At 57.9% G+C, this 27183-nt stretch overlaps 2 protein-coding genes across 3 annotated transcripts; one reads left to right on the top strand and one right to left on the bottom strand.

The window, feature by feature from the left end:
• Positions 1-968: 968 nt before the first annotated feature.
• PRR29 (proline rich 29) lies at positions 969-5144 on the bottom strand. Its single transcript, XM_076356981.1, has 6 exons — positions 5067-5144; positions 4466-4589; positions 2509-2642; positions 1413-1588; positions 1193-1260; positions 969-1026 (listed from the first exon to the last, which is right to left on the bottom strand). The coding sequence occupies exons 1-6, from the start codon at positions 5142-5144 to the stop codon at positions 995-997; spliced, it is 612 nt and encodes a 203-aa protein (XP_076213096.1). The 3' UTR covers positions 969-994.
• A 7600-nt stretch (positions 5145-12744) lies between these two features.
• Positions 12745-24158, top strand: LOC143169386 (vasoactive intestinal polypeptide receptor 1-like). Of its 2 annotated transcripts, none has more exons than XM_076356726.1 (13): positions 12745-12837; positions 15718-15841; positions 18820-18927; positions 19873-19982; positions 20258-20355; positions 20856-20988; positions 21615-21768; positions 22450-22510; positions 22796-22862; positions 22971-23062; positions 23303-23432; positions 23742-23783; positions 24047-24158. In XM_076356726.1, the coding sequence occupies exons 1-13, from the start codon at positions 12766-12768 to the stop codon at positions 24137-24139; spliced, it is 1284 nt and encodes a 427-aa protein (XP_076212841.1). In that variant the 5' UTR covers positions 12745-12765; the 3' UTR covers positions 24140-24158. The 2 variants fall into 2 exon arrangements, with proteins under 2 accessions (XP_076212841.1, XP_076212839.1); XM_076356724.1 differs by having other exon boundaries at positions 12766-12837; positions 23742-23823; positions 23972-24057.
• Positions 24159-27183: the final 3025 nt, after the last annotated feature.

Here is a 27183-nt window from a genome sequence, read left to right on the forward strand (position 1 = left end):
TCCCCTGTCAGGAGCTCTGCTCGTAAGGCAAAGCCTCCTGATAACTGGCACATAACCCCACTGGGATCAGAGCTGTCACCCCCAAGTGGGGTTGGGGAGGTAGCAGAGGCAGGGGACAGCTTCCAGCACCCAAAAATGCATCTGCCCCTTTTTTCCTGGTGAGCAGAGGGGACGCTGAGTCCTAGGGAACCCCGTGCTGCATCCCCTTTATCAGACTGCTGCCCTGACCGCATCCCCACCAGGAACAAGCTGCAGGCCACATCCAGCTCTGCCCATGCTGTGCTCAGCCAGCAGCATCCCACTCTGCTTCCCAGCCCAGCACCAACCACCAGCAACTCCCTATATTGCCCCAGCACCCGCATCAGGCACTGATATACCTCCCCGCCCCCCCGGGTGCAAAAGGTTCACGCCCCCCCAGTTTGGAGGGAGCCCTGTGCTCAGGCACGAAGCCAGCAGTCTGGGTAATTACAGATGCTTAATTAGTGACAGCAGGACACTTTCTTAACAAAGCAAATTAATTACAGGCAATGTGCTGCATTAGATCTGAAGGGACTCATGAAGACCAGGACCACCTGGGCTGGCATCACCCACGCCCCCCACCCACGGGGACACAGCACAGCTCGTGCCGCAGAGTCCTCGTGGCTTGGCAGAGACACATTCTCCAGCCAGGATTAGGATGTCACACCTAACCTGCTGAGGGATGAGCCCTCTGCAGAGCATGGAGATAAAGCCTGTCCTTGTTTGGGGTCCCGCTGTCACCTGGGGTCTGGTGCCAGGCTTTGTGACACCCCCCTGCATTGGGGTGGCTCGCGGGGAGGAAGCGAACGTGCCCAGCAAAATGCACGTTGTGCATTTTGCTGGGCACGTTCGCTTCCTCCCCGCGAGCCACCCCGAAACTATGGGTATCATGGAGCACCCATGCTCAGCACCTGCAGGATTTTCTGGGGTTGAGGGCTGGGACGTGCAGGAGAAATCATCTTGGGACGCATGGAGCTCACAGCCTCTCCTCCACCACGTCGTAGTATTCTGCGGAGAGAAAAGGGGACCTGGAGGATGTGCAAGGGCAACCCCCAGGATCCAATGGGCGGAGGGAACAGGGAGGGCTCAGCCTTTGACCGAGGGGTGCCCGGTTGATGCACGCCTGAGGGCAAGACGTCCCTCGTTGAGGGACATGGGGAGAATGTGTCCTTACCCGACGCTGGTGAGACGTTGGGTCCCACGGTCTCTGTGGTGCTGGGGGGTGGAGGGGGGGGCACCGCACTGCGGGAGAGGAGCAAGGACAGGAGTAAGCGCCGGCCTAGTGTTGCATCTTGTGTCCCAGCTTAGGCTGGAAGTCCTGTTACACCAGGGGCCACAGGGACATGCACGCAGCCCCACGTCGGGTGGCACAAAGCAGCGCCCTCGTTACTCACACCTCCCCATCCTCGGCTAATGAGCCTGTGCCCAGGTACCGCATGGCCGCCAGCCCCCGATCCCACTCCAGGAATGGCCATGCCAGGACAGGAGCAGGACCGGGGTAGGGGATGTAGTGATGGTGGAAAACCACAGCCTCCTCTTCCTCTCCGGTCTGCAAAGGCACCGCCATCGCCTGCGGGGAGGAACAAAAGGCAGGGCTGTGCCGGGCCCCTTTCGGCAGCCATCACCCTGGGGCACTGCTCCCCAAAGCACCGGCGAGAGAGTTCCCACGGAGCCGTGCTTAGCTGCGATGCCGCCGGCATGGCACAGCTCTCCCAGGGTCTGGCTGGGTGGGCTCGATCCCACACAAAGCCCTGCGGTCGGCCAGCGTGGGAACCCGGCTGCTGGGGACACGGGGAGGTGGCAGCCCCACAGATGGGACCTCAAAACACTGCTGGGAAGAGCCCGTTTGATCCAGCCGCTGAGATGTGACAGGCAGGGGCCGGTCTTGGCCAGCGTGGTGAACTGGTGGGCGCTGGGTGGGCAGCACGGGAGGGCGCGTGCCTAGAGATGCCAGCTGGCAGTGAGCCAGGCAGCTGCCCACAGCCCGGCTCTCGCCCCCGCCGAGAAAGCAGCATTTGTTTCTCCCCATGGAGATGAAATGTTTAATGTGATTTTGGTTCGAGATGGACTTTTAAATGAAAGCCCTTGCAGAGCCATCCTGCCTAATGAATAGTGCTCAGCCTTGCTGCTCGGCTGCTGCAGCCCAGCGCTGCACCCTGCCCATGCCGCAGCACGCGGGGAGGGTCCTGGCTCTTCCCAGCTGGGCTAAATTGCCTCTGAGCAGCCTGGATGTGATCTGTGCTGGCAGACCTGGGGGTCAAACCAGCACAAAGAGCTCCAAAACCCCAAAGGGCTGCAGAGCCTGGACTGAGACAGGCTGAGATGACCCAGCTTCTGCGCCTGGAGGGGTCCCACGCTGTGCCAAAGCGGGACACAGGCATTCTGCTTTCCCGAGCAGCTCTGGAAAGGTCCCTTTGCCCACCTCTTTGGTCCTTTTGGTCATCTTTGGTCTTATGGTCCCTTTGCCCATCCAGCGTCCCTGACCCTTACCTGGGCAGCAGCTGGGGATGGCCCGAAGCCGAAGGACGTCAGGGCCGACACAGCCAGGCTGTTCATCACCACCTGGTGCATTTGGGAGTTTTGAATCATCATCAACTCGATTAAATCTGCCGGAGAGTAAGGGGCTCTGCGTCAGAGAAAGATCAGAGCAAGGGCACGAGAAACATGGCCATGGGAGGAGTGCCGGGGATGGGGCGGCACCAAGGCTTGTCCCTGTGCCCCAGCAGTGAGAGCTAAGCCAAACTCCCCCCAGCCCGATTTGGAAGGCCCATGTGGCACTTAAAAATTATTTTGCTTGGATAAAGCTTTAAAATAGCCATATTTCAGCCTCTTCTTATTTGCAAATGTGATTAAACATCTGGTCTGGCTTGCTGAAGGCTGCTCACAAAAGGTGATTAGTGGTGCTGGAGGCATCAGACTTTCCGCCCATTCGGAGGAGAATTGCTCCGGTCCTGGCAGTGCTCAGTGGCTTGGCAAGCCTCTGCCTTGGCACCAGGCGGCAGAGCCGGTGTCCTGGGGGTGGCACCGCATGGGGAGCACGCCAGGGTCAGCTCCATTTTGCACCACGTCATGCACGGGGAAGCTCAGAAACCCCCCCCAAGGAGGCAGGAGCTGGGGCTGGACCGTGGGGGCTGATCCCATCTCCATGCCCAGGAGCAAGCACCTACGGAGCTGGGTCCAGGAGAGGAGCAGGCTGGGGATGCTCGGTGCCTCCCCAGCCCCTGCCTGGCTCTGCACGAGGAGCTGGGACCTGGAGCGGCCGTGCACATACAGGTTAGCGTCCCAGTCCCCTTGGCTGGATGCCCAAGCTGCAGTACAGCTGCTGACGGCAATCAGGCTGCAGGGGAAGCACGGCATCTGGCTCTGCATCCCCATTAAAACATCCCCATTTGCTGCAGGCGTGAAGTTCCCCTGCAAAATGCCTGTAAACCTGCTGGAGGGGCTGCCTCCGAGATCCCGCTGGCTTTGTGCATGAGACCCGTGAGTCCCCGTTAGCCGGAGCCATGGGTAAAAAGGGGTTTGGGCATCCCCCTGTCCCACATTCCAGATCCCAAAATGCTTTCACAGCTGCAGGGACGGGCTCCCAGGGCACCCATGAGGCAGCTGACCCTCCAGCGAGGAGCATTACAGAACAACTCGGGGGGGTGGCCGGAGCTGGAGCTGCGAGGAAGGAGTGGGCCAGCAGCCAGGCATTGAACCGGGAGGAGAAGGGGCTGGCGGCTCTTAATGGATCCCACCCGTCCCACTGGAAAGGCAGCCAGCCCCCACCGCAGGGCTGCGAGGGGCCAGGCTGGGGTCTCCATTTTCTTCCCACACCAATTTTGGGCATGCCCTTTCCTCCGTGTACTTTTAAAGACAGATCAACCTTCCCCCATCCCCGCAAGGCTGCACGGCTTCGCCCATGGCATGTCCCAGGGACTACAAGCCCCCCCACACACACCTCTGCTGTCTGCTCCCCCAGCCCAAATTGCTGGATCCTGGGTTGCACAAGGTTGGATGAAGCCCCTATAGACAGTTGGCCTTTGCTCCTGCTTGCTGCATCCCACGGGCTCTGGGGCTGGCATGTGTCTCCCTCCAGTCCCCCCTAGCATGGCCAAGGAGCCCATATCACCCTGGCTTTCCCTGGTGATGCTGCCTACACCCACATGAGATGGGGTTTTGGAGAACAAAGAGAGGTGGGTTTCAAAAAACACCCCAAAACCATTCCCCGGGAGCATCCTGGTGTGGCCAAAGCCAGCCCAGGCTTCAAGGTTGGTAAAACCGCCAAAAATTGCATTGCATGGGGCAAAGCAGCCATCAAAGCATGGTGCGGCCAGCCCTGTGAGGCTGCGGAGGGGGGGTGCAGCCCCCCTGCCTGCCTCTCATACTGAAAAGGCTGGAAAAAAAAGAAGAGGATGAGGTTAAGCTGGTTTTAACGCTGACCTCTACGACGTCTACCATCACGCACCTCCCCGGATGTGCGGGGGTCCGGCGGGGGGAGCCAGGGCAGCCACGGTCCTGGGAAACTGCTGGAGGATCATCACTGGCTGCTGGGGCACTGGCATGGCCCCACCAGATCTCCCAGGTTGGAGCTGAAAGGCAGGAGGGGAAGGAAAACCCCAGGGATCTCCCACTCTTGCTTTACTTTAGTGCCCTGTTAGTGCGGCAGCCAGGGAGGAGAGGGGAGAGGAGCTGGTGGCAGGGAGGAGAGCCACGCTGGCCCCGGGGGGAGCAGGCATGAGAGCCTCAGAGGAAGGGGTGGCTTGCACTGACCCCCCCTCTTTCCAGGGGTGCAGCACTGCAAGCCTGGATGAATTGCACACCTGGCAAGTCCCAACCCCAGGGGACATGTCCCCGTGCAGAAGTGTCCTTTCCTGGGGCCCCGGGGTCTGCAGGGAGCAGGGAGGCGTTTTGTGAAGAGCAGCTTTGCTGCCCCAGACCCCAGTGCCCACCCGAAACCCCGACCTCATCCCTTCTCTCCTCCCACACCATCCCATTTTCCCCACCCTACCCCTGTGAGCCCTGATTATCTCATAAATCCAGAGACAGAGCTGCTCTCCAGGGCTTACCCCGTGCGGGATGACATATGTCTCTGCTGGGGTGTCCCCCCAGACCCCATGGGGGTCCCCCGCTGCCCCCACCTCCATGGCTTGGGCAGGCACGCAGGCGATGGGGCGAGCAGAGCTGCTTCAGGCAGCAGGGCTCGTTGCTATAGCTGCTGGGGCTAAACAAACCCTCCCCGGAGGTTTGGCCAGCAGAGGAACGTCCCTGAGCTGGTCTTCCCTGCCGTGCATCCCCAGGATAACCCCTCCACTGCAAAAGGCTGTGGGGCAGGGATAGCTTGTGCAACCCCGATGGCATTTCTGAGCCTGCAGGACAACCTTCCCTGCAGGGAAGCGAGCTGGGAGCAGGGGGCTGCAGGTTTTTCCGAGCCCTGCTACTGGTCCCAGTGGCAGGAGAGACCTGGTCCCAGCGCTGGGGCTGCTCAGCCCCACTGGCATCTCACAGCTTGTGGCTTTGGGAGCTTTCCTAAAAGCCCAGGTCCCGGCACCCTGTGGTCTCCACAGGTCCCATCCATCGCAGCCAGTGGGAGATGGGTCTGCTCCTGCCCTGTGGCTTGTGCTTTTTGTACCTCTGTTTCCCAGTCTCAGGGGCTGCATTTCTGAGCTGGGAGATATTTGGGGACACTGAGCCCAAAACACAGCCACCCCGGGACAGAGCAAAGGTCGTTCAGCCAAGGGATAAGAGGGAAAACCTGCAATGACAGCTGCCTGCTACCTTCTCCTGAGCTTTGGCAATCTGGGGCTCTGGGACATCCCAAGCCAGAGGCGATCCCGTCTTTAACAGCCTTTTCTTTCCAGCTTAAGGGCCATTGCCTTGCGTTGGCTTCGAGCCCACTGCCAGCTCACGTCCCTGGGGCGGAAGGCAGAGAAATGGGAAAACAAGGATGGGGTGGGGGCTGGTGGGATGTGCTTTCCCATCGGAGCGGCTCGCTCCTCGCCACACCGCCTCTTTGATTGGGACTTACTGAAAGGTCCTTTCAAGAGCTGGCAGAAAGCACCCGGAGAGGCCGGGAGGCGGCTGCAGCGCATCCCTGTGGGGCTGAGCCATGTCACCTGCGCCTGGGGGGTGCTCCGGGATGTCGGAGCAAACCTGGTGCGGTGCCTTTTCAGGGAGCGTTGGGAGATGGGTCTGGGTGAGAGTCTGGGATAGCTTTGGATGTCAGGCTGGGACTGGATCTACAAGGCTCTGTGGTGCCTGCCGTCGGATGGAGGCATTTCTGCCTGTGCACCACAGGTTTGGGGTCTCTGTCGGTGGAGGGAGAAGGTCTTTCCATCCCATGGGATGTCCTCTTGCAGGTCCTCAGAGACAACATCCCCACAGACACGACCAAGGCACAGTGGCCGGGGATGTCGCTCAGCCCTGCCGGTGCCACCCGAGGTCTGGTCCCCAGGGTGCCTGTGGCACAGCGCCGGGTCCCCTGGGTCTGGCTCCCAGCCTCGTGGGCCACTTCCCCAGGGATGCAGTGACCGGCCACCGCATCCCCCCATGGAAACCCAGGCAAGGCTTAGCATGAGCATGAATCGATTGCACCAGAGCCTGGCTCCAGCCTGCCGCTCTCCCCTACCACGAGTCCCTCCCAGGATGCTCACAAGGGGATTTGAGTCCAGCAAACTAAAACCAGCTCACATTTTCTGTTTATCTCCCCCTGGCCAGAGAGCTCTGCGTGTCCGAGCTCATCCCAGGGAAACACTGCGGCTGGGAACGGTATGTCTGTACGAAATATTTAAGCCCCAGCAAACCCATTGCAATGAAGAACCACTTTCTCCCCCAAAACAGCCCAACTTCCCGCTGGCCTCAGGTATCTTTCCTCTACCTCCATCAGCTGTATTTCCCCAGACTGCTCTTCTGGGTGATTATTTCCATCAATATTATATCCAAAATCCGCTGTCCACCGATAGCGCAGATCTGGGAACTTTTCCCAGTAACCCAGCCTGCAGCCAGCCCCGTTCACCACGCGGGAACAGATCTCTCCAAAAACTCTTGTTCTGCCACAAAATGGCACTGGAGACACCCCCAGATGCCAGGGGAGGGGTGCTCCGAGGCTGGCTGCCTTAGCCCCCATCTGTTGGCTCCAGTCGGGCTATTTTCTGCTTGATTAGATTTTGCTCTGTGTTCCTAATTTCTCCAAGCCCCTCCGGATTATTTCTCTGCCTTTTGTTATAACTCCCAAATTCCCATTATTTGCACATTTAATTACTGTGCTGATTACCCCCTGCTTCTGGCAGAGCCTGCCTTGCTCTGAACAGAGCCTGGGTATCCGTCTCGCTGGTACTAATATTGTTCTCGTCTGTAAGAAGGATTCAAGCGCCAGGGCGAAGGGCTGAGCAGCATAAGAAAACCTTCTGCCAGCAGTGGGACAACAAGGGGAGACAGGAGACCTGCTCTGAACATCCTCAGGCCTCCCCCCGGTGGCAGCCTGAGCCCCTTTGGGGGTGTTCTTAGCTGCCCTCCAGTGCAACCCACGGCTCCGATGCATCTCATGCAGCGTTGCAGGACGGGGCACAGGCTGGGGGCACAGCTACGGGCAGGGCTGTGCTCGGCTGCAGCCTGTCACCGTGGCATGTCCCTTTTTAAGTCCCCCAGCACGTCTGTCACACAGAGGGAAGGTTTGAGCATCAGGGGGAGAGAGGGAGCCGGAGACACAGGCATCGTGCACCCACCTGTGCATGTCAGCCTGGCTCTCCATCTTCTTTAAATCACAGCGCCATTGAACTAGGGCTGCAGGTATCAGCGCGGGGGCAGTCCCTGCCCAGGCCCCCTCGGGCAGGAGCACTCATGGCTGTGTGGGTGAGCGGGAGGATCGACTGCCAGGTGATGGATGGATGTCGAGTGGCATCAGAAGCGCTGGCCGAGAAAGCACGGTCTGGGTGCAAAGAAATGCAAGTGTTGAGGCACGTGGGATGGGGACAGAGAAAGGCAGCCGTGGCTGTGCTGTCCCCAGGAAACTGCCCAGAGACACCTTTCACAGGTAGAAATGACCCTCCGGTTGGAGATACCACCTCTTCTCACCAAGGAGGTGGGGTGAGGACCCCCATCAGCCAACTCACCTGCACTGGGGGGAGGTGACAGCCCAGGACCAGTTTATGCTCCCCATCTTGGCATGCTTGGTGATGGCACACAAGCCATCCACATGTGCATCATAGAAAACCAGGGCTCAGGAGGGATCAGAGGATTATGAAGTTCTGGTGGGGATGGACCCTGCTGTCCCCAGTAAGAGCCACCTTGCCAAACCCAACCCCTAGACTGAGATGTGTGCCAAGAGACACCCTGAGGATGCTCAGCAGATAATTTTACTAGCAGCCCTCACTTTGGAAGCTGTTGAGCCTCTCTCTTACTTTAAGTCTGGGATTTCTTGTTCTGGAAACCCTCACCTAAATCCGCACCCTAAATCAAACCCAAGGCCTGGAACTCAGCCCCATCCTCTGGTTAGGCAGAGCATGGGCTCCACCAGAAGCTTTGCTTTGGGCCATGGTCAGGACCAAGGCAGTGGTTCTGAAACAAGGTCAATCCCCTGGGGACCAGGAGGGACAGGCACCCTCTGCCACCACCTTGGACATGAACCCAACATCTGTACCATGTAGGTGCAAGCAGACGCCACAGCGCAAGCCGGGAGCAGGGGGTGATGCTGCACCAGGCACCTGGAGCAGGAACAACGTGATCCAGCCCCTCGGAGGCACGCGATGCTCTCTCTGCACGGGTCTCTGCTTGCAATGCAAGCATTGAAAGCTTGGCATCAACAAGCTTTGGCAAATTAGCCGAGCAGCAGAGCAGGCACACCCGGGGCATGATGGCCGTCCGTCAGACCGGGAACACCGGGACGGTGATGCATCAAGCCCGGATGAGCTGTGCTCTGGTATGGCCTGGCAGCAATGACTCACTGAGCTGCCCTCCAATAACTGGGGGAGGACAGCGAGGTGATGGCACATCCCTTGTGCCATCCCCCTTCCCTGGAGACAAGTTGGAGCCGGAGGGATTCCCAAAATGAGGAAACACAGGCAGGAGGCAGCAACCTTGCCTAAGACTCGTGGAAGATGAAGTAAGCACCACTGAGGCAATACATCCCCCCATAATCACTGCTGGCTCCTAAGGGGTATAAAAAAACAGTCCAAAAACTAGTTTGTCATTGCACATGTAGTCAAACCCCAGATACGGAGTGGCAGCTTGGCAGCCACTGTCCCCTGTACTCTGCATCATGCTGTCACACACAGCCACTCGGGCACACACCTCTCGGGGATGCTCTGTGGGTCCAGGAGCCCGAATGGGTGAAAGCATGTCATTTTGAAAGCGAATTACAAAAAAATAACAACTTTCCCCTTCCAGGAGGTCTCACACTGCTGGTGCTTTGAGCTCCACCTTCCCCGAGCCATCATCCAGCCACCGTGGTCTCCTCTTACTCTGAATCGCCCTTCACAGACTGTTTCCTTCCACAGAGCCTAAAATTAAGCAAGAGGTTGTTGGCGAGGGCTGGGGACACCCCGCTTCTTTGCTGTAAGGTGGGATGGAGGTAACACAATTAGTAATTTCCAGCCCTTGGTAAAGGAGTATTTGCCACTTGCAAAAAGATTACTGCGAGTGCCTTCATTTGCTTTGGAAATGGCTGAGTCATTTGCAATTACTGATACACACCAGCAGCAATCCCAGCATTGGTGTGGGATTAATGGGAGCGCCCGTGGCTGGAGGGCAGCCTCCGGGGATCTTCCCCGGGGCTTTGGCACAGACACGGAGCCCCACGGTCACTGTTCCCCACCACCCACGGCCGTGCATGCCCGTGCTGCCAGACCAAAGCGATGTGCCTGAGGCAAATCCTCCCGTCCTGTCCCCTCCGGTCATCCACCGCCGTCCCCATCACTGTCACCATTGCATGCCCATATGCTGGTCCAGGCGGGGAGCCCGGAGGGGGCTGGAGGGTCTCAGGTTGGCCAGGATTTGCAATGCAGCGAGTTTGACCTCATTGATTTTCCACTTGCTGCTGTGTAAGAGAGCAATGGCCCTAACGCCGGCAGGGCTGGCCAGGTCACCCAGCGCCAGGCAGGAGGTCAAGCCACCATTGTCTGTCCCAGCTCATCCTCAGTGGAGGAAGGGCAGGACCAGTTCAGGAAGGCGGAGGAGGTTGGGCATCGCCTGAGGGGTCCCCACTGCTCCCCATCGCACCCCCCATCACATGGGGTGCTTGCTGGGGAAGGGAAGAGCAACGCGCATCCTCCAGCGATGCAATGCTTTGCAAATCTCATCTGGCCTTTCCCACCACGGGGGACCAGACCCGGCCACCTCCGAAACTGGGCTGCTCCCCTCCAGTGACCAGCTGGGGACGGGACCCTCCGGTCAATTTGCCACCAGATGGCACCAAATAAACCAGCCTTGCGAGGACACGTTGGGTGGCTCAGGGCCACCGCCACCCCCAAACCAGACCGTGTCCCCCGTCACCCCGTTCCTCTGCCCCTCACCTCAGCCAGCGGCAGCCGGAGCTGCCTGCGCTGCCCGTGGGGCGATGCAGCCGGCTCAGGCACAGGGTTATTTGCACCGGGTATTGTTTTATTTGGTTTTAGCAGCGTCTGATAAGGCACCTTCCCGCTGCGTGTTTATATGCTGTCAGAAAATAAAATGATTAAGATTGGGTGTTTGCATTTCAGTGGAAACTATTAGACGGTAATGAGTCTGGCCTGGTCCCGACAGCCTTTTGTGTCAACATAACTGTGGGCTCAGCCTTTGCCAATCTGCGCCTTCGAGAGCAGCGTCGGTCGCTCCTAATAATGTCAAACAAGTGCTTTTAAATATTAAGGACCCAGTTCTTTTATTTGTATTTTTTTAGGGGTATTTAATTTACACAGCAATTCTTATTGAGGTCTTTGAATGGCAGAGCAACAGCAGCGGTTCATTCATTGGCTTCGCATCTCATTATGAGAAGTTATGGAAGGAGCAGCTAATGTGGTCTGCTGCCTCGTTAAGAAATGGTAATGACGTAGGATTACTAAAATTAGCAACATAAATGGTTCACCCTCCTCCCACCCCAGTTCAAAGTGCAGTGCAGCCCCCCCAGCCCTCTAACCCTTCAGCAAAGGCCTTTGGGGCCATTTTCAGTCCCTCCTTTCACCGTCGCCCACACCTGAAGTTGTTCCAGTGAGGAGGATTTTGGGTGGTCCAGGGGTGCAAGGCTGGATCTTTAATCCCAGGAGATTATCACGGCTGCCTTCTCTGCGCTCCTGGGTTTCCTCCTCCTTCCTTCGCCCCTCCTGCCCTCTCTGCTTCATCACTAAAAGCATTCAAATGGTGAGGTTTGGGTCAAAATTCCCCTTGCTAAAGGGGCTGGGGCTTTCTAGCATGGAGGATTATATATATATATTTTATATGTGTGTATATATATATACATATAAAAAAGGAGGAGATCCCAGGTGAGGGTCTGGGAATCCATAGCTGGCCCCGATGGCAGCCCCCTCCTGGGCATGGCTGGGAGGGATGCTCTTCTGCGTGTATTGTGCTCAGGGAGGTGTGTGTCCATCATGGGTTGCTCCTGCTCCCGGGGTGCACCAGCACCCCCTCTGCTCTGCTCTGGTTTGGTACTGAGGTTACAGCACCCGGCATCCTGGTAGCGCCAAACCACCAAAATCACGAGCTCAGCCGAGACCAAAAACCTCGGTTGGGGCAGAGTTAAGGTTATTTTGCAGAGCTGCGTGCTGCCTGCCAGACACCCGGTGCCCATCCTGGGCCTTTCTGGGCAGAAGGTGCATTTTGGAGAGGGGGTCTGGGGTGTCCCAGAAGGAGAGGCAGGAGGTGAGCAGGCAGGATGCAGCTGGGGATGGGGATGGGCAGCGCTGCCTGCCATGCTGGGGCTGGCAGAGCCTCCCGTGCAGGCAGGGCTTGAAGGAGCGTCGCTGCCCCCACCCCGTGTGCATGCATGTGTCCAGGCATGCACACACGTGTCAGGGCATGTGTTTGTACACGTGTGTGTGCACAATCCCACCATCACGACACCTCCTTTGAGCTCTCTACCTTCCTCTAGTCCCAGGTCCCGCGTGGAGCCGGCCGGGGAGCAGTGTGACCCTCGGCATGTCCCCTGCACCCCATCCTGGCTGCACCCCCACTTCCCACAGCCTTTAGCCAGCAGTTATCCAGTTCAGCAGCATCCAAGGAGCCAGCGAGAGGGCTCCGTGCCTGCCCCGCGCATCCCCCTGGGCCCAGCTAGGGGGTCCCAGGTCCCTGATGGGAGCAGGTATGGGGGTGCTGGGGGCCCGGCGGTAGCCAGGCAGGGCAGTGCCAGGCTGGGGTGTCCCCCCGTGCTGCTCCTCACATCCAGCCCTCTGGGTGGGGAGGGGGAGCGGAGGGTGGAGCCTGCCATATTACCAGATCCAGGAGCTGTGACATTCAGTCTCGCAGAGAGACAGAGCCCATCGGCACTGGGCAGGGGCAGCGAGGTGGGGGGGGACAGCCAGAACCGGGTGGGCACAGGGAGTGGGTCAGGGCCACCCGAGTGGGACTGAGCACCCGCTGCGGGAAAGGGTCCCGGAGGGAGCCAGAAGCAGGACAGGGCTGGGAAGGAGCAGCGAAGCGGGGTTAGGGGAAGGAGGGTGCTGGGTTGCCCCTTGGAGCCGGGGTCCTGATGCGGCCCCCCACCCACAGGGCCATGCAGGAGGAGCTGGGCTGTCCCCAGCCCCTCGGGGACTGAGCTGGGACACCAGTGGACGGGGCAGCACAGGGTTGGTTCCAGCTATGGGGGGCCCATGGCAGCCCCCCGGCACCTGCATGCTGCTGGTCCGGCTGCTTGCACTCCCGATGCTTTGGGTAAGTGTCCCCCCGGAGGACGGGACCGCGGGGGGGAGAGGGTGGGCAGTGAGCGCGGTGGTCCCCTGCCTGTGAGAGCCACTTCAGGGTTCGGCCACCCCTGAGGAGCGGCATGCCTGCAGTCCCGGTCAGGGGGCCAGGTGTCCCCCAGCACATCCCCATCCCTGTCCCCATCCCTCGTGCTGCCCTACCCAGGGGTGATGCCAAGCCACAGCCCTGCGAGCTGCCGGCACCACTGCACCCACTCAGGTGCTTTCATCGCAGCTTCTGGGGGAGGATTTGCTGACATGCAGCGCAGGGATGGGCAGGGAGGGAGGTGGGCGATGCTGGGACCCTGCTGCACTCCCCGGGGCTGGGACAGCGCTCGGGGTCCGGCCAGGGCAGCCGGCAAAGCTCCCGCGGGGTTCAGCTCCAGGGGCTGCTCCAGGGCATCCCCAGGGAGGGTGAACCCACTCTGCCCTGCCTCGGGGACGGTCCCCTCCATCCTCACGCGGGTCCTGGTGGGGGCTTTGCTCAGATCGTCCTACGTGCCTCGAAGGAGCTCCAAACCCCAAGGGCCTGTGGGAGCATCCACAGGCGTGAAGGTTGGGATGGCTGGAAGGTGCAGGCGGCAAAGACCATGCGTGGGGTGCTCCCCATGCCTGGGCAGACCCGTGGGGTATCAGCTGGCACCGAGCCCCCACTGAACTGGGGGGACACGGAGCGGCTGTGTTGCCAGAGCAATGCACAGTGAGCCTGGCAGCCGAGCCGGCAAACCCATCCTGAACTTGTCAAAATGTTTCGGCAGCAAACGCCGGGGGGTGGAGGGCTCCGGCGGGAGAAGGTTTCAGCTCAGCGTTTCTCTGCAAAGCCTTCGGGATTTCTCCCAGCGCTGCTTCGCTCCACAAATTCTTTAGCTAACACGGAGGCTTTGAATAACGGAAAGGAAAAGAACACGAAAAGAAAGGGAAGGGGGGGAAAGGAGGGGGGGAAAGGAAAGGAAAAAGAAAGGGAAAAAAAAGAAAACAAAGGGAAAAAACAGAAAGGAGAGGAGAGGAGAGGAGAGGAGAGGAGAGGAGAGGAGAGGAGAGGAGAGGAGAGGAGAGGAGAGGAGAGGAGAGGAGAGGAGAGGAGAGGAGAGGAGAGGGGAAGGGAAGGGAAGGGAAGGGAAGGGAAGGGAAGGGAAGGGAAGGGAAGGGAAGGGAAGGGAAGGGAAGGGAAGGGAAGGGAAGGGAAGGGAAGGGAAGGGAAGGGAAGGGAAGGGAAGGGAAGGGAAGGGAAGGAAAGGAAAGGAAAGGAAAGGAAAGGAAAGGAAAGGAAAGGAAAGGAAAGGAAAGGAAAGGAAAGGAAAGGAAAGGAAAGGAAAGGAAAGGAAAGGAAAGGAAAGGAAAGGAAAGGAAAGGAAAGGAAAGGAAAGGAAAGGAAAGGAAAAAGGGGGAAAGAAAAAAGAGAGGGAAAAGGGAAAGAGCAGGGAAAGCAAGCAGGACCGGGGGAGTGCCGGAGGCTTTGAGGGCTTTATAAGAAGAGCGATGGCATCAGGCCCCTTTGCAGATGGGGAAACTGAGGCACAGCAAGGAGTTGCCTGCCCTGAAGCAAGCTCTGAAGGGAGCACTGCACGTTACCTGCTCTGGTGCTCCAGCAGCCAGGCTGCGTTGCCACCAAGAATAAAAAACAGCAGCTTTGCAGCTAAAAGGGGCTGCGGCACCTCTGCCCAGCGCAGGTCCTTCATCGCTACAATGAAGTAGTGTGCTTTCTCAGTGCTGTGCCCAGCAGCCATCCCCAAAATGCATTTTGCAGACCGGGAATTTCCTTGTAAGTCTTGTGTTCAGCAGGAAAAGAAAACGAAATCTCCTGGGGGAGTTGAAGGGACCCCAGAGGAGTGGCTGCATGGTGGCCAGGACAGGGCAGGGAAGGACAGGACTCAACCAAGCGATGCTTTAATGCCCCACACTTCCCTCCAGTCCTTGGGTCCACTTGCCCACCCTCACCCCACTATTTTTCCGGCTTTTATCTCTGTCTGAACACCTAAAACCATCAGCAACCCAACCCCATACCTTGACCCAAAAACCCTGCCCCAGATATCTCCTGTATCTGGATGCTGCAGCCCCCACCACATCGCCCCATGGGCATGGATGCTTGGGAATGGGCATGAAAAATTCATGGCCTGCTCTCAGTTCAGCCTCAATCTCCCGGCTCTCCAGCTAGAAGCCAAGGGGACAAACCCCAAAAGCAGGGATTCCCGGGCAGCCCTATCCCAGGGCACTGAGCCACCACATCCCTTGTGGTTTTGGGAGCTGTGGGGTCGGAGTGTACTCCTTGGTGTTTCAGCACTTCTGCTAGCAAACCCAAAAGCTTTAAGGAAGTCAACGTGCCCATTTTGCAGCATCTCCCCAAAGAGCTGGGGAACAGGAGAAGGGTGAACTCCGACGGCTGTTGCCAATGCCTCCGATTAAAATACACCAGCCTGAACGTGAGCAAAACCCACGTGAGCAAAACCCAGCCAGCAAAGGAAGGATTAGACATGCCTGAATAGGTGTGAATCTCTAATTACATGGTTTCCTTGCTCAGGCTTTGAACGTGCTCGCCTCTGCCCTGCTGATGGGGTCGGCCCCTCCGTCTTTAAGCTCAGCTCCTCTGCATGCCGCTTGTGTCTTGGCGAAGCGGTGCCCTTAAGCATCACATCCTTTTGGAGGGAATTAGAAATAATTGTCGTGGTTCATTATGGTGTTTACAAGGCAAACAGTAGAAAGCTAAGGAATGTCAGGGTCCAAAAGCACGGTTATGTAGACAGGCTCTCCTGGGGCTGGCTGCAGCAGAAATAGTGAATATTGGCTGGTACCCTGCCTGCTCAGGTCTCTTAATGCCCGGCATCCTACTGTCTGCCCTTTCCCCCCTCCCAAGGTGCGAGCGACACATCCCGACTGCTCCGTCGTCCTCTATTTCCAAGAGCAAGAAGCTGAATGTCTGGAGATTATCAGGACTGAAAGCCAAACGCCAGCCCCCCCGGGACCGCCCAGGCAGCAAGGTGAGTGCGAGCCGCCCGCCGTGTACGGGGCTCATCTCCCTTGGGAGGGGGGGGAGGATTTGCTAAGGGGGTCTTTGGAGGATGATCCATGGTAGGGGGATTGCAGAGCACACGTGGATGCAGAAAAGCAGGTATTTTCAGGAAAATGGAGAGCAGCGCCGAGGCAAAGGCTAAGGAGCATCCCTGGAGAGCCCCGAAAGATTCTGCTGCAGGGAGAGAGGGGGGCTGAGATTGCAGCCAGGGGGTACGGGTGGGCTGAGGGATGCAAACAGCCGCAGGGGCTGAGTCCCCCCAGATTTATGGCATATGGCAATGATGGCATGGTCCATGCCCCAGGCAGAGCCTCCTGCCCCACTCCTGCCCTCCCTGCACCGATGCTCTGGGGCCAGGCAGGGCTGCGGGCACGGGTGGTGCAGAGCCCTGGCCATCAGCATGAGTGTCACACGGTGCACGTCACCACTTCATGCCTTCTTGCCTTCCTAATTCAGTTAGTTTTAATGCTAAACATGTTTTAGGAAACTTAATTTTTACATATCCAGGACTTTTAAACCAATTAACTAATTGAAAAACAGTTTCAAAATGCTGCTTTTGTACTTTTTTTTTTAATTGCATTTCAATTTCCATCCAAAAGCAGCTTGGCTCAAATTCTGGGTAAAAATTATCACCTAGTGAATAAGAAATGCGTCATTCAATGGGTTTCATCTAATACAAATGTGAAAATGAAGCATCTCAATAAATGCATGTTAAGGTGCATAATTGCTTAAGTAACTGTGCAGAGATGTAACGTATCATCCAGCTTAGCAGAGAAAAGCCAAGTTGATTGGAAAAGGTCCATTCTGCAGCCCAGATCGTGCCAGACAGAGGGAAGGAATCTCGCTGTAGGAAAATAACCAAGAAGCATGAATGCATAATTAAAATCAGTATTTAACCCCAGGTTTCTTGCTTGACTGCCACCTCTGCTGCCCACCGAAACAGAATTTATCCCTTCCCCCTTGCTTGCTTGTGCCAGCGTGGGGAGGGTTCTGCGGAGAACATGGCACGAAGTGACGATGTGGGGGGGGAAGGCTCAGATGCCCTGGACGTGGTGGCAATATAGTGTGAAGGAACAGGACAGGGACCTCAGGCTTCAGCATCCTGCTGGGGAACCCACCGTGGGGCCCTAAAACTGATTAGAGATCGTGTTTGCAGAGCTTTCGCTTCAAAGTCTGCTCCGGTGCTCACAGCATTTACTGCTCTGAAATAGCTGGGAAGAAATAACCTGCTGGTGAGGCTCAAATGATCTCTTTTGGAGGTCTCCAGATACCAGTCAGAGCAGCAAGAAATAGGGAGGCAGCCCTGGCAGGTCTGCATATAATTAACCAGCAGAAATGCTGAGCAGGAACTTCCCATCAAACTGCATTTTGATGGAAAAAATGCTCTTTTCGGCCATGTCAAGAACGTCACAAGGATAATGTTGATCTCGGGGATGTTTGAGCCCTCCACTGGGAAAACTGGAATAAAGCAGGTTGCTTTGGGTCAATCCAAACCAAACACCTCGCGCTGCCGGGCTACACCGGCTGGGAGCCCCGGGACAGGGGACAGTGAGAGGATGTGGTGACCCCTGGGGACTAACAGTGTGGGGACACTGAAGGCACAGCTCCTGCCTGCGAGGTGGGCAATGAGACACGCTGCCAGATCCTTTGCTCATGTTTTTTTTGCCCTGTCCCCCCCGAACTTGCCTCCATCACCTCTTCTCCGTGGGAGAGTTGTTCCAATTTTGCACAGCTCTAAGAAATGGGGGTTTTTTAGATGCTGCAGCAGCCCAGGAGAGGGAAACAGAGCGGGAAGGGGGACTTAAACCTTTTCTCCCCATCCAAATGGAGGGATGACTTTATTCCCTGGGATTGCACTGCAGAGCTGCGTGAATCCCAGCTCAACCCCTGTGCCATGGGCTGCTCCTCTGGCTCCCGGCCGGGTGGTCCCACAGCACTCACCATGCTGGAAGAGCTTGTCCATACAGCAAGAGGTACATTTATACAGCAGGACAGCTCTGCCATAGAGACACATCCAGATATTTTGCTCAGACCCCAAGAAATGAAGCAACCGCTCTCAGCACGGGTCCCAGTAGCTGTGCTCAGTTCACCCGTCCTCCAGAGCAAAAACTAAGACGTACCTTGACATTGTAGTGACAGCCCTGCAAACCCCTCCAAGCCTGGCCAGATACATACAGACCGCTTCGCTGAAATCAGAGAAAACTAATTAGACTTGTCTGAGTCCACGTTCCCTGGCTGGGAATAGATGTGGCTCCAGGTTAATAATGTATATCTACAAGGTTAATAATGTACATGTGCAAGGAGGAGAGCTGTCCTGGAAGTGTGATGTCTATGTCTCATCCTGGTGTGCTGCAGCACTAACTCTTCAAGGCCCCACGTCTGCTCAGCCGTGCTTGTTTCCAAGGCAATTGGAGAGTCATTTAGAGACGAACTCAGTGCTAGAGAGAGAAGCAAAACATGTTTAAGCTAATTGCTCTCCAGCAAGTCTTGCGGTGCTTTCTCCTGTCCTCCTTCTTCAGGGCTGGAGAGACGTCCCAAGCTGAGCCACTGCGGCTGCTGGGTGCAGAAATCCAGCATAAACCTGCATTATTTTAGATGCCATCAGGAAAGTCCCAGCCTTTCCCACACCCTCGTCCCCCGGGGTCTCCCTGCAGGAGCTCTGGGTCTGATGCAGCCCAGGAAATACCAAGTCCCGTCTCACCGCAGGGCTAAAAGGAGAGCTCAGCGCTGGCGGAGGTCGTTCCCAGAACTGGAGCCAGAATGCTCCTAATTCCTGAGGGGGTACGGCATGGCCCTGTAGATCGGGTGACGGCTGGCCGCCCTCCACTCTCCCGTTACAGCTGCGCGGCCGTGCCTGCTGCAGGCTGTGCCTGGGGACCGGGGGGCTGTGTGTGCCCGCCCAGCACGTCCCTTCCCAGCGGCACTAACCATCCCGTCCCTCCCCAGGCTGCCTGACCGAGTGGGATGGAGTGAGCTGCTGGTCAGCCGTGCCCGTCGGCCAGTCCCGAGCCGTTGCCTGCCCCGACATCCTCCACGTCTTCAAGAAGTCCAAAGGTGCAGTGCTCTGAATCCGGCCCAGACCGCTCATCCCCTGGGACCGAGGACTGAGCTGCACCCACCCCTGCCTGCCTGGGATCCTTGTGCCACCCCTGCCCTTCCCCTCTGGTCCCACAGCTCCTGCCCCATCCAAAAGCTTGGCATATATTGCAATCCAAGCAGGGGACAGGCAAAAGCAGAGATACAGGCTGCTGCCACGCCAGGAAAGTCCCCAAATTCTTTCATCACCCAGTACCAAGCATCCCCTGTGAGTAGAGCACTTGGGGACCTCATCCTCCAACTGGGTGACACCAGGACAGTCCCCTAGCTGCTCGATGCCCTCCTTTGCCCATCCACACACCAGCCTAATGCTCCTGACATGCTCAGTACCACTCCAAGCCACATGGATGAAAAACGTAGCGCAAGATCATGATTGTTTCAAGGCCGGGCGCTCTCCCGGGGTGGGTGCCGCTGTCGGGGGAGCCGCTGCCTCCATCCATCTTGGAGGCAGCGGAGTGTGAAGGAGAGCACCCGACCAGCCCCCCCAGCATCCGAGCACTTCCTTGGCTGGGCGTAATTGAAAAGGCGATGGAGGGTTGGTAAGTGCTTGCTTTAGGGCAGAAACAGCTCAGGAGAGGCTTGATGAAGCCCTCAGAATGAAAAAGCCCCGTTTTAGCCTTAATTCCCTCCCACCCTGGGGATTCATGCTTGCTTTCCCATCCTGCCCTAAGATGTCCTGGCACCTCCAGGCACAGCACCGGAGGGCAGAGGTGTGATCTGGATGGGAGGGATGGGGCAGCCAGGCCATTCGGGTACCATGCTGCTGTCACAGCCGGCATGCTGGTGCTGGGATTTAGGCTCTGTCCTGGAGAGCAGGGTGCCATCCCCAGGCTGGACATTTTGGGGGTGCTGATGCAGAGGTGATGCCTGTGGCTCTCGTGAGGTCCCTTCTTGTCGCTGCAGCGCTGATCCAGAGGAACTGCACCGAGTCAGGATGGAGCTTCCCCAGCCCTCCCTACTACAACGCCTGCGAGCTGGAGGCCATTGGCAGCAATAACGACAACGAGGCCAAGGCAAGTGTGTCCCCCGGGGGCCGTGGGGCACCCTCCCTAGCATCACCCTACTCCACGTTGACCCATGCCATCGGGCAATGAAACACGAAGATGCTTTCGGGGATACCTCATTGGCCTCATCCTTGTTGCTGGGCTGCCTGGAGGGATCTGAGCTTGGCTGGGCACAAGCCCAGCCTGGGCAAGGGCTGAGGCATCACCCTGCCTCCTCCCTGCCCGTCGCAGACCAGCACCTCCCAGCCCATGCTGCCTCACTCCGCTGGTGCTTTCCCTTCCAGAAAGGCTATTTTGTCACCATGAAGGTTCTTTACACCTGCGGCTACTCCACGTCCCTGGCAGCCCTGTTCTTGGCCATCGGCATCTTCTCCTGCTTCAGGTAGGGCTCGGCGCTGGCTGCTCCGTAGGCTGCAGCTGGAGGAAAGCAGGGTAAATCATCAGCAGGGGATGGCTGCTCTCAGTGTCTCCCCTCCTAGAGCAGCCAGGCTCCATCCCTGCCAACACGGATAATCAGGGAGGCATGAGATGAACTGCAGCATTGTCCTCTCCTGCTGACAGACAGACTTTAAACTCTCAGGTTGCCCTTTCAAGCTTTGTTTTTGCAGACCTCGCCATGCTGCAGAATTATGCTCTCCAGAGGTGGCTGGAGGATGTTCCCCAGCAGACCTTATCCCTGGGCAGCAGCCTTGAGCACAGCACAACGCTGTCCTTCATGATTTCAGAGCAGGAAAACCTCCAGGGCTTTGTGCTTGACCGCTGCCAGCACACGGTCCCCTGGGCTGGGGTCCAGCCAGGGAAGTGGCTCCCAGAGGAGAAGCTTCTCTGCCCATCTGCTCTCTCTGCTCCTCCCTGAGCACAGCACATCTCTTCCTCCCGTAGGAAGCTGCATTGCACCAGGAACTCTATCCACATCCACTTCTTCACCTCCTTCATACTACGCGGGGCCGCTGTGTTCATCAAGGATGCCGTCCTCTTCTCAGACGAGTCCATCGACCACTGCACGATGTCAACAGTAAGGCGCCGAGTCCCAACCCGGGCATGGTGCAGGAGAGGGCACCATGAGCTGATCTGGAGGGGTCTAGGTGGATTTGCAGTGGATTTAGCAAAGAGGAGAGAGAGAGAGGCTGTGAACCTGGGGAGGAAAGGCTGGCTTGGGTGCACTTCAGGAGGTTCACGACAGCATCTCTGCATGGGCCCTGTCTGCAGAGAACGTGTTCTGCCCTCAAAGCTCTCCCTGGTCTCAGAGAGAGTCTCTCAGCGGGGCTAAAGCTCTGCGCAACCCCAGCAGCACCATGTACATGCAAACAGACCTTGCACTGCTGGATGCGCAGATTTGGGGTTGTCAATAGAAACAGAAACCCCTGCGTGCAGCCCAGATACAACACTGTGGACACCACAGACACAGGTTTCTAAAGGTCCTACAATAACAGCCTGTGGTCATCTGCCCATGTTGCACAGGCAGAGCAGAAAATGCCACAGGTGACATGCAGGGCCGGTGCAGCATCCCTGGTGCCGCACTGAAAGGCCATCACAGGTCTCCTCGAGTGGATGGACGGGGAGGCTGACCATCCCGTGCCCCAAGGACAGGGTCTGATGCCAGCCAGCACTCCTGAGCCTTCCCCCTCCTCATCCTCGCAGGTGAACTGCAAAGCAGCCATCTCCTTCTTCCAGTACTCGGTCCTGGCCAACTTCTACTGGCTGCTGGTGGAGGGCATGTACCTGCAGACCCTGCTGCTGCTCACCTTCACCTCCGACAAGAGGTACATCTGGTGGTACATCCTCATCGGCTGGGGTGAGTGTGGAGCCTCCCAGCACATCAACCCCTCCAGCAAGGTCCCATTGACACAGACCAGGGGTAGGCACCGCTTTCGGGGATTGCCTGCTCTGAGACCCACCTGGCCAGAGGTCCACAGGCACGATGCTCCCCATGGCTGCTCTTGGCATGTCCCCCCACCCCAGCATCTCTCCGCATGGCCTCGTGCTCAGTGGGGCACCCACCAGCTCCTGCCAGCCCCGGGCAGCATGGCCTGATCCTTGCCCTCATGGCATGTGTGCAAAATCACTCAAAGGGGAAAATGCTTGCTAACGCCCACCAAAGAGCCTTTGCAGCAGCATCTGCCGCCAACCCATCCTGAACGTCATCAGGATGGGACAGAGGCAGGTCCTTCCTTCTTCCCACATCCATCTGGGTCTGGAAATGCCTGTCCCGGGTGCCCAGGTTAGATGTAAGAACACACAGGAGGGCAGAAGGGTGGCCAGGAGGTGACACACAGACAGGCACATCACCATCAGTGGGCACCATCTCCTCTTAAAACCTGAAGAAGGGGGAAGGGCTGTCACCTTCCTGCCACCTCCAGGGCCCCAGACCTGACCTAGACATGTGTTTTTGGGGACAAGGGATGGAGGGGAGGTACAGGGGCTCCCCAGAGCCCTGGGGAGACTCCGCATCCCTGCCTGGGTCCTGTCCTTGCAGGCGTCCCCATGCTGACAGTCTGCGTCTGGGTGGTCACCAGGCTGCAGTACGACAACCATGGGTAAGAGCAGCCACCCCTCTTCTTTCTCCAGGCCAGCTCGGCCACATGTCCCCCATGCAAGTCATGGGGGACGAACCTCTTGCACGGGAGGCTCAGGAGGAGAGAAGTGGGGCAGCACTTTATTTTAAAGCTATTTCTATTTCCTGGGGGGGCCCATGCTATAGCGGTGCCCCGTTGCAAGAGGTGCTGTGCAAATGGGGCAGGGGGCTGGAGGGGGGGTGGCGGGGCGAGACCTGGGCTAAAAGGGTGCAAGTGGGTGGCAGAGCCATTTCTCCTCTCCCATAGGTGCTGGGATGACTACACCAGTCTCTACTGGTGGGTGATCAAGGCTCCCATCCTCCTGGCCATATTTGTGAGTATGTCCCCTGAGCATCCCGGCCCCAGAGCCGGGGGTCCCATATGGACAGGGGGACCCAACCAGGGGTCTGTGCAGAGCCTGAGACACGGTTTCCTGTGGCAGGTGAACTTCCTCATCTTCCTCAATGTCACCAGGATGTTAGCGCAGAAGATCCGGTCCCCGGACATCAGCAAAAACTACAAGCAGCAGTACATGTAAGGGCTAGCTCGGGCAAGGGGGAGCTCCTCTCACCCCAGTTTCTGGGGGGACCCAGGGCAGCAGGGATCCTTCCCTGGCAGAGCACAGAGGAAGACCACCCTTGGAGCCTCCAAGGCCTGCCTTTCATGGAAAACCTATTTTGGGTTAAGACCAAGCACTTGGGAAGGGATTGTCTTGCAGGGCATCAGGACCATCGCCTGCACCCAGGCCCCCGCTCATGCCACCACTCTCTGCAGGAGGCTGACGAAGTCCACGCTGCTCCTCATCCCTCTCTTCGGGGTGCACTACGTGGTGTTTGCGCTCTTTCCTGAGCACATCGGTGTAGATGCCCGGCTGTACTTTGAGCTGGTCCTCGGCTCCTACCAGGTATGGACTAGGGGAGATGGGTAGGCAAAACCCCCATGTACCCATCCTGTCCCATCCCAAGATCACACCAGGAGACCCTGGGATGTGCTGCTGGGGCTTTGCACTCTTTTGGGAGAGGACGATGTCCCAGACACCCCTCAGACACCAGGGACAAAGCACAAGGGTTGTGGTCTTGTGAGCTTACTGATCCCATACACCTACCCCCTGTGGGATGGGATAAGAGGTGTGGGAGGATGCTACACGCAGGCAGCAGATGAACACGGAGGGGTCCAGCCCTCAGGTGAATTTTGCTCTTTCTGTCCTTTCCAGGGGTTCCTGGTGGCTCTGCTCTACTGCTTCCTGAATGGGGAGGTGAGTGTCCCCCCCCAACACCAATCCCCTGGGCACCACAGCCACACACGTGGTCATGCAGACACCCCCAAGGATGCACGCCAATGAGCACTGCATGCACACAGCCATGCATGTGTGCACACCTGGGCATGCAGACATGCATGGGGGTCCCCACCCTCTTGCACCCCAAATCCCTTGTCGAGCCCCAGGTGCAGCTCCTGCCCCTGCAGCGGGTGCTGGCGGGTGCCCCTGGGTGCCAGCACCGGTCCGTGGTGTCGGTTCAGGTCCAGGCTGAGATCAAGAGGAACTGGGGCAAGTGGCAGTCATCCATGGAGAGCAATGTCTTCAACCTGGCAACCCAAGACTTCACAGCATGACAAGGACGGCGTTCAGGGGGAAATACCTCCTCGAGGACGGTGGTGGTGGTGCAGCTCCACAGCTACAGTCCCAGCAACACAATAAAAAGGATTTTGTAGGTTCTGCGTCTGGCATCCTCAGAAGGTGGTGTGAACGGCCGTTGGGAAAGGCTCTGCCTGCTCGGGTGCTGGTGGCTCTCGTGGATCCCTGTCACGGTGTCTCACCTGCCCAAAGCTCTCTTCACAGTTTGGTCAGTGTTTTAGGCAAACGGAAGAGAGCTTCTCCACCTTTTCTGCCCCGGGACTGGGTAGGAAACACAAATGTCATTTCACAAAGAACATCTGGCATTTTTCGTTTGGCACTGGAATGAAAACTGAAGCGGCCCCAACACTGAAGGGATTTACTGCTGGTTATTTTCCCCTCCTTCCCTGGTTTACAAAATTGTTTCCCTTATGGGAAGATGCCTAGACACAGCCCCCAGGAGCCATTCTGGGAGTGGGAGAAGCAAATACAGAGACAGACAAAAACCCGCAGCTCTCTACATGAGACCCCCGATGGTCTCATGACTCAGATCCTCCCCTGATTTCCAAAATGTTTCCCTTTCTCCTGTGCCTGTTGCTTCAGCTGCTCTCAGTGCCGGGGAAGATGGTCCATCACCCTTGCCATGCCAGCTCAGAGGGGCTCTGCAGCTCTCCCAGGAGCTTTGCACCAGAGGGACAGGATGGTTTGCAAGCAGTGGGGCTCATCTGTCTTTATTGGGGACTCATTTGCCTGGGACTAGTGAGGTTTTTGCCAATAAAATCATGTTCTGAAATCTAGCGTTGCTTTTCAGAGGTTTGGTTTGCTCTACAGACCCAGACAACTTGGTACCAGGCTTGCTAGAGGGTGGAAACCCTGCCAATGTCTGTAATGCCTGGAAATATTCCCTGGGGGAGAAATATCTGCTTTTTCTCTGCCTGGTGAAGCAGCCAGGCTCTGGGCACAGCCATGGAGAGGAGATGGAGGAGGAAGACGAGGAAGAGCACAAGGTGGGTGCATCACGGGCTGTCCCAGAGGTGCTGGGGTGCCGTGTCCCCTCTAGGTTGGAGCTGCCACCACCACGCCGCAGCCTGGCCCCTTTTGCCCCCACAAGCATCCTTCGCCCTCCCTGGGCTGAGCTCCTGCCTTGGCAAACGCTGTCTCCAGGACTGAGAAAGGCCCCAAATGCCCTTTCCCCAAACCTCCTGGCCTCTCCTGGCTGCACCGTGTTCCTGAGACCCGAGCCACCCGATCTCAGCAGAGCTTCTCACACTTCCTGGGTTGTAATTTCTCCATGTAGCCACACATCCTTCCTTAAATAAAACCCACTTGTTGGTCCCTTTCCAGACTGCAGGATTTCCAGAGATCCCGTCTGGTTTCACAAAGAGGCATTGAAAGGGAAACAGAGCCCCAGACTTGATTTGAGGTGAAATGGAAGATGTTCCGTTAAACAACCCCTGGGGCTAGCAACATCCTGCGTCGCCAGCCAGGAAACCTCCAGAGGAGCATGGCAGCTGTCAAACAAATGCCTGCCTGCAGCCGTGAAGAGACCACAGGTGAATAAACATATCTCTCTATCATTAGCGAGGAAGATGCTGTTTCGGCAGGGATGTGAAACAGACAGCAGCAGCAGATTGGACCATGGCTGGGGATGCTCGGTGGGAATGTCACAGTTGCCATAAAGCTTTGAAAAGCACTGGGTTTTGCATGCATTTTCAGCTGCAAATGGGCCTTTCTGGGTGCTAAACCTGCACCCCAAATGACCTGCTGGGGTTTGCTGGGCATCGACCCTGCGGTCTCCCCGGTGCACGGCAGAGCCTGCAAAGCCAGGAGCCCACCATGGTTGCAGGAGGGCTGATGTGCCACCGCCACGGGGACTTTGCATTGCTTTCAGTCTGCGGGAAAGGTTTTCAAAAGGGTTAGCTCTGTCTCTAGCATGGAACGTGCCCTACAGCCGCGTATTTGGGGTAGCCGAGCCCAGGCAGAGCAGGGCCAGGTCTCCTCCCCATCTCCCCTCCAGCATGGCTCGGGGTGCCACAGTAGCCTGGCATCCCCGTCGCCCACCCTGCCCTGGGGGTCCCTTGTCCTCCCCTCCGGCAGAGGGGTGTCCAGGAGAAGTGGGGGGGGGGGGGTGTTTTGCCTGGAGCCGGTGGGTGGCACTGCAGCCCCGCAACGCCGCCACGGGCACTGACATTGGATCCAGGGTGTCAGCCCTGGAGTGCACAGTGTCCCTGCACTGACCGCCCTGGACACAGGCTCAGCTGGCGTGGAGGCACCCTGGCATGTCCCGGTGGCTGCCGGCTGCTGGGCACCCAATGACTCTGCCCGGGGCCCTGAGAGCACCCAGGGAGTAAGGTAAGGGGCCACGCAGCTTTGGGGGAGCGGGCACCCAACCCCGCACGTGTCCCAGGGCTTCAGCAAGAGCTGGGACCCCCCAGGGTCCCCCTTGGCAGTCCTGGCCAGGTGAGGGTTAATCAGCGATGGGGATGGGAATAAGGCTCGGGGCTGGGAGAGCTGCGCCTTTGCCTGTTGCTTCTTTCCCTGCCTGCATCCCCTGCTCCTCCGGGGACTGCCAGGCCCTGCTTGGGTGCCGAGGGTGCCCCCAATGCCAGTGCCCACACCCACACCTTCACCCCTGCTCCGGGATGTGCCCAGCTCTGTGGCTCTGGGAGTTCACCCTGCAAATGTCCCTTCCCCGTGCCCTGGCTCGCTGGCGCAGCTTGTTTCCACCCTGCCCAGCACAGGCAGCTCTGACTCTGCCCAGCTCCTGCCTGCACAGCGATCAGCCAGAGCTTGGCCCCACAGAACCCCCACGGACGCAGCCAGCCCCACGGCAGGGCAAGGGTCAGGATGCACCCAGCAGGTTCAGGGGAAGGTGCACGCCAAGGCACCTCAAACACCCCAGGGTCCCGCAGGCTGTGCCAAGCATTGCCCTTATCCCACCCTGTCACCCCAAGGGCACGGTTTTTGCTCCCAAATTAGTGTTGCGAGTTCCCCAGGTACGCCAAGCTCCCATTTCGGTTGGGATTTATCTGGTTTTGCAGGC

Source organism: Aptenodytes patagonicus, chromosome 20 (genome assembly GCF_965638725.1).
Source record: "Aptenodytes patagonicus chromosome 20, bAptPat1.pri.cur, whole genome shotgun sequence".
NCBI classification, from domain to species: Eukaryota; Metazoa; Chordata; class Aves; order Sphenisciformes; family Spheniscidae; genus Aptenodytes; species Aptenodytes patagonicus.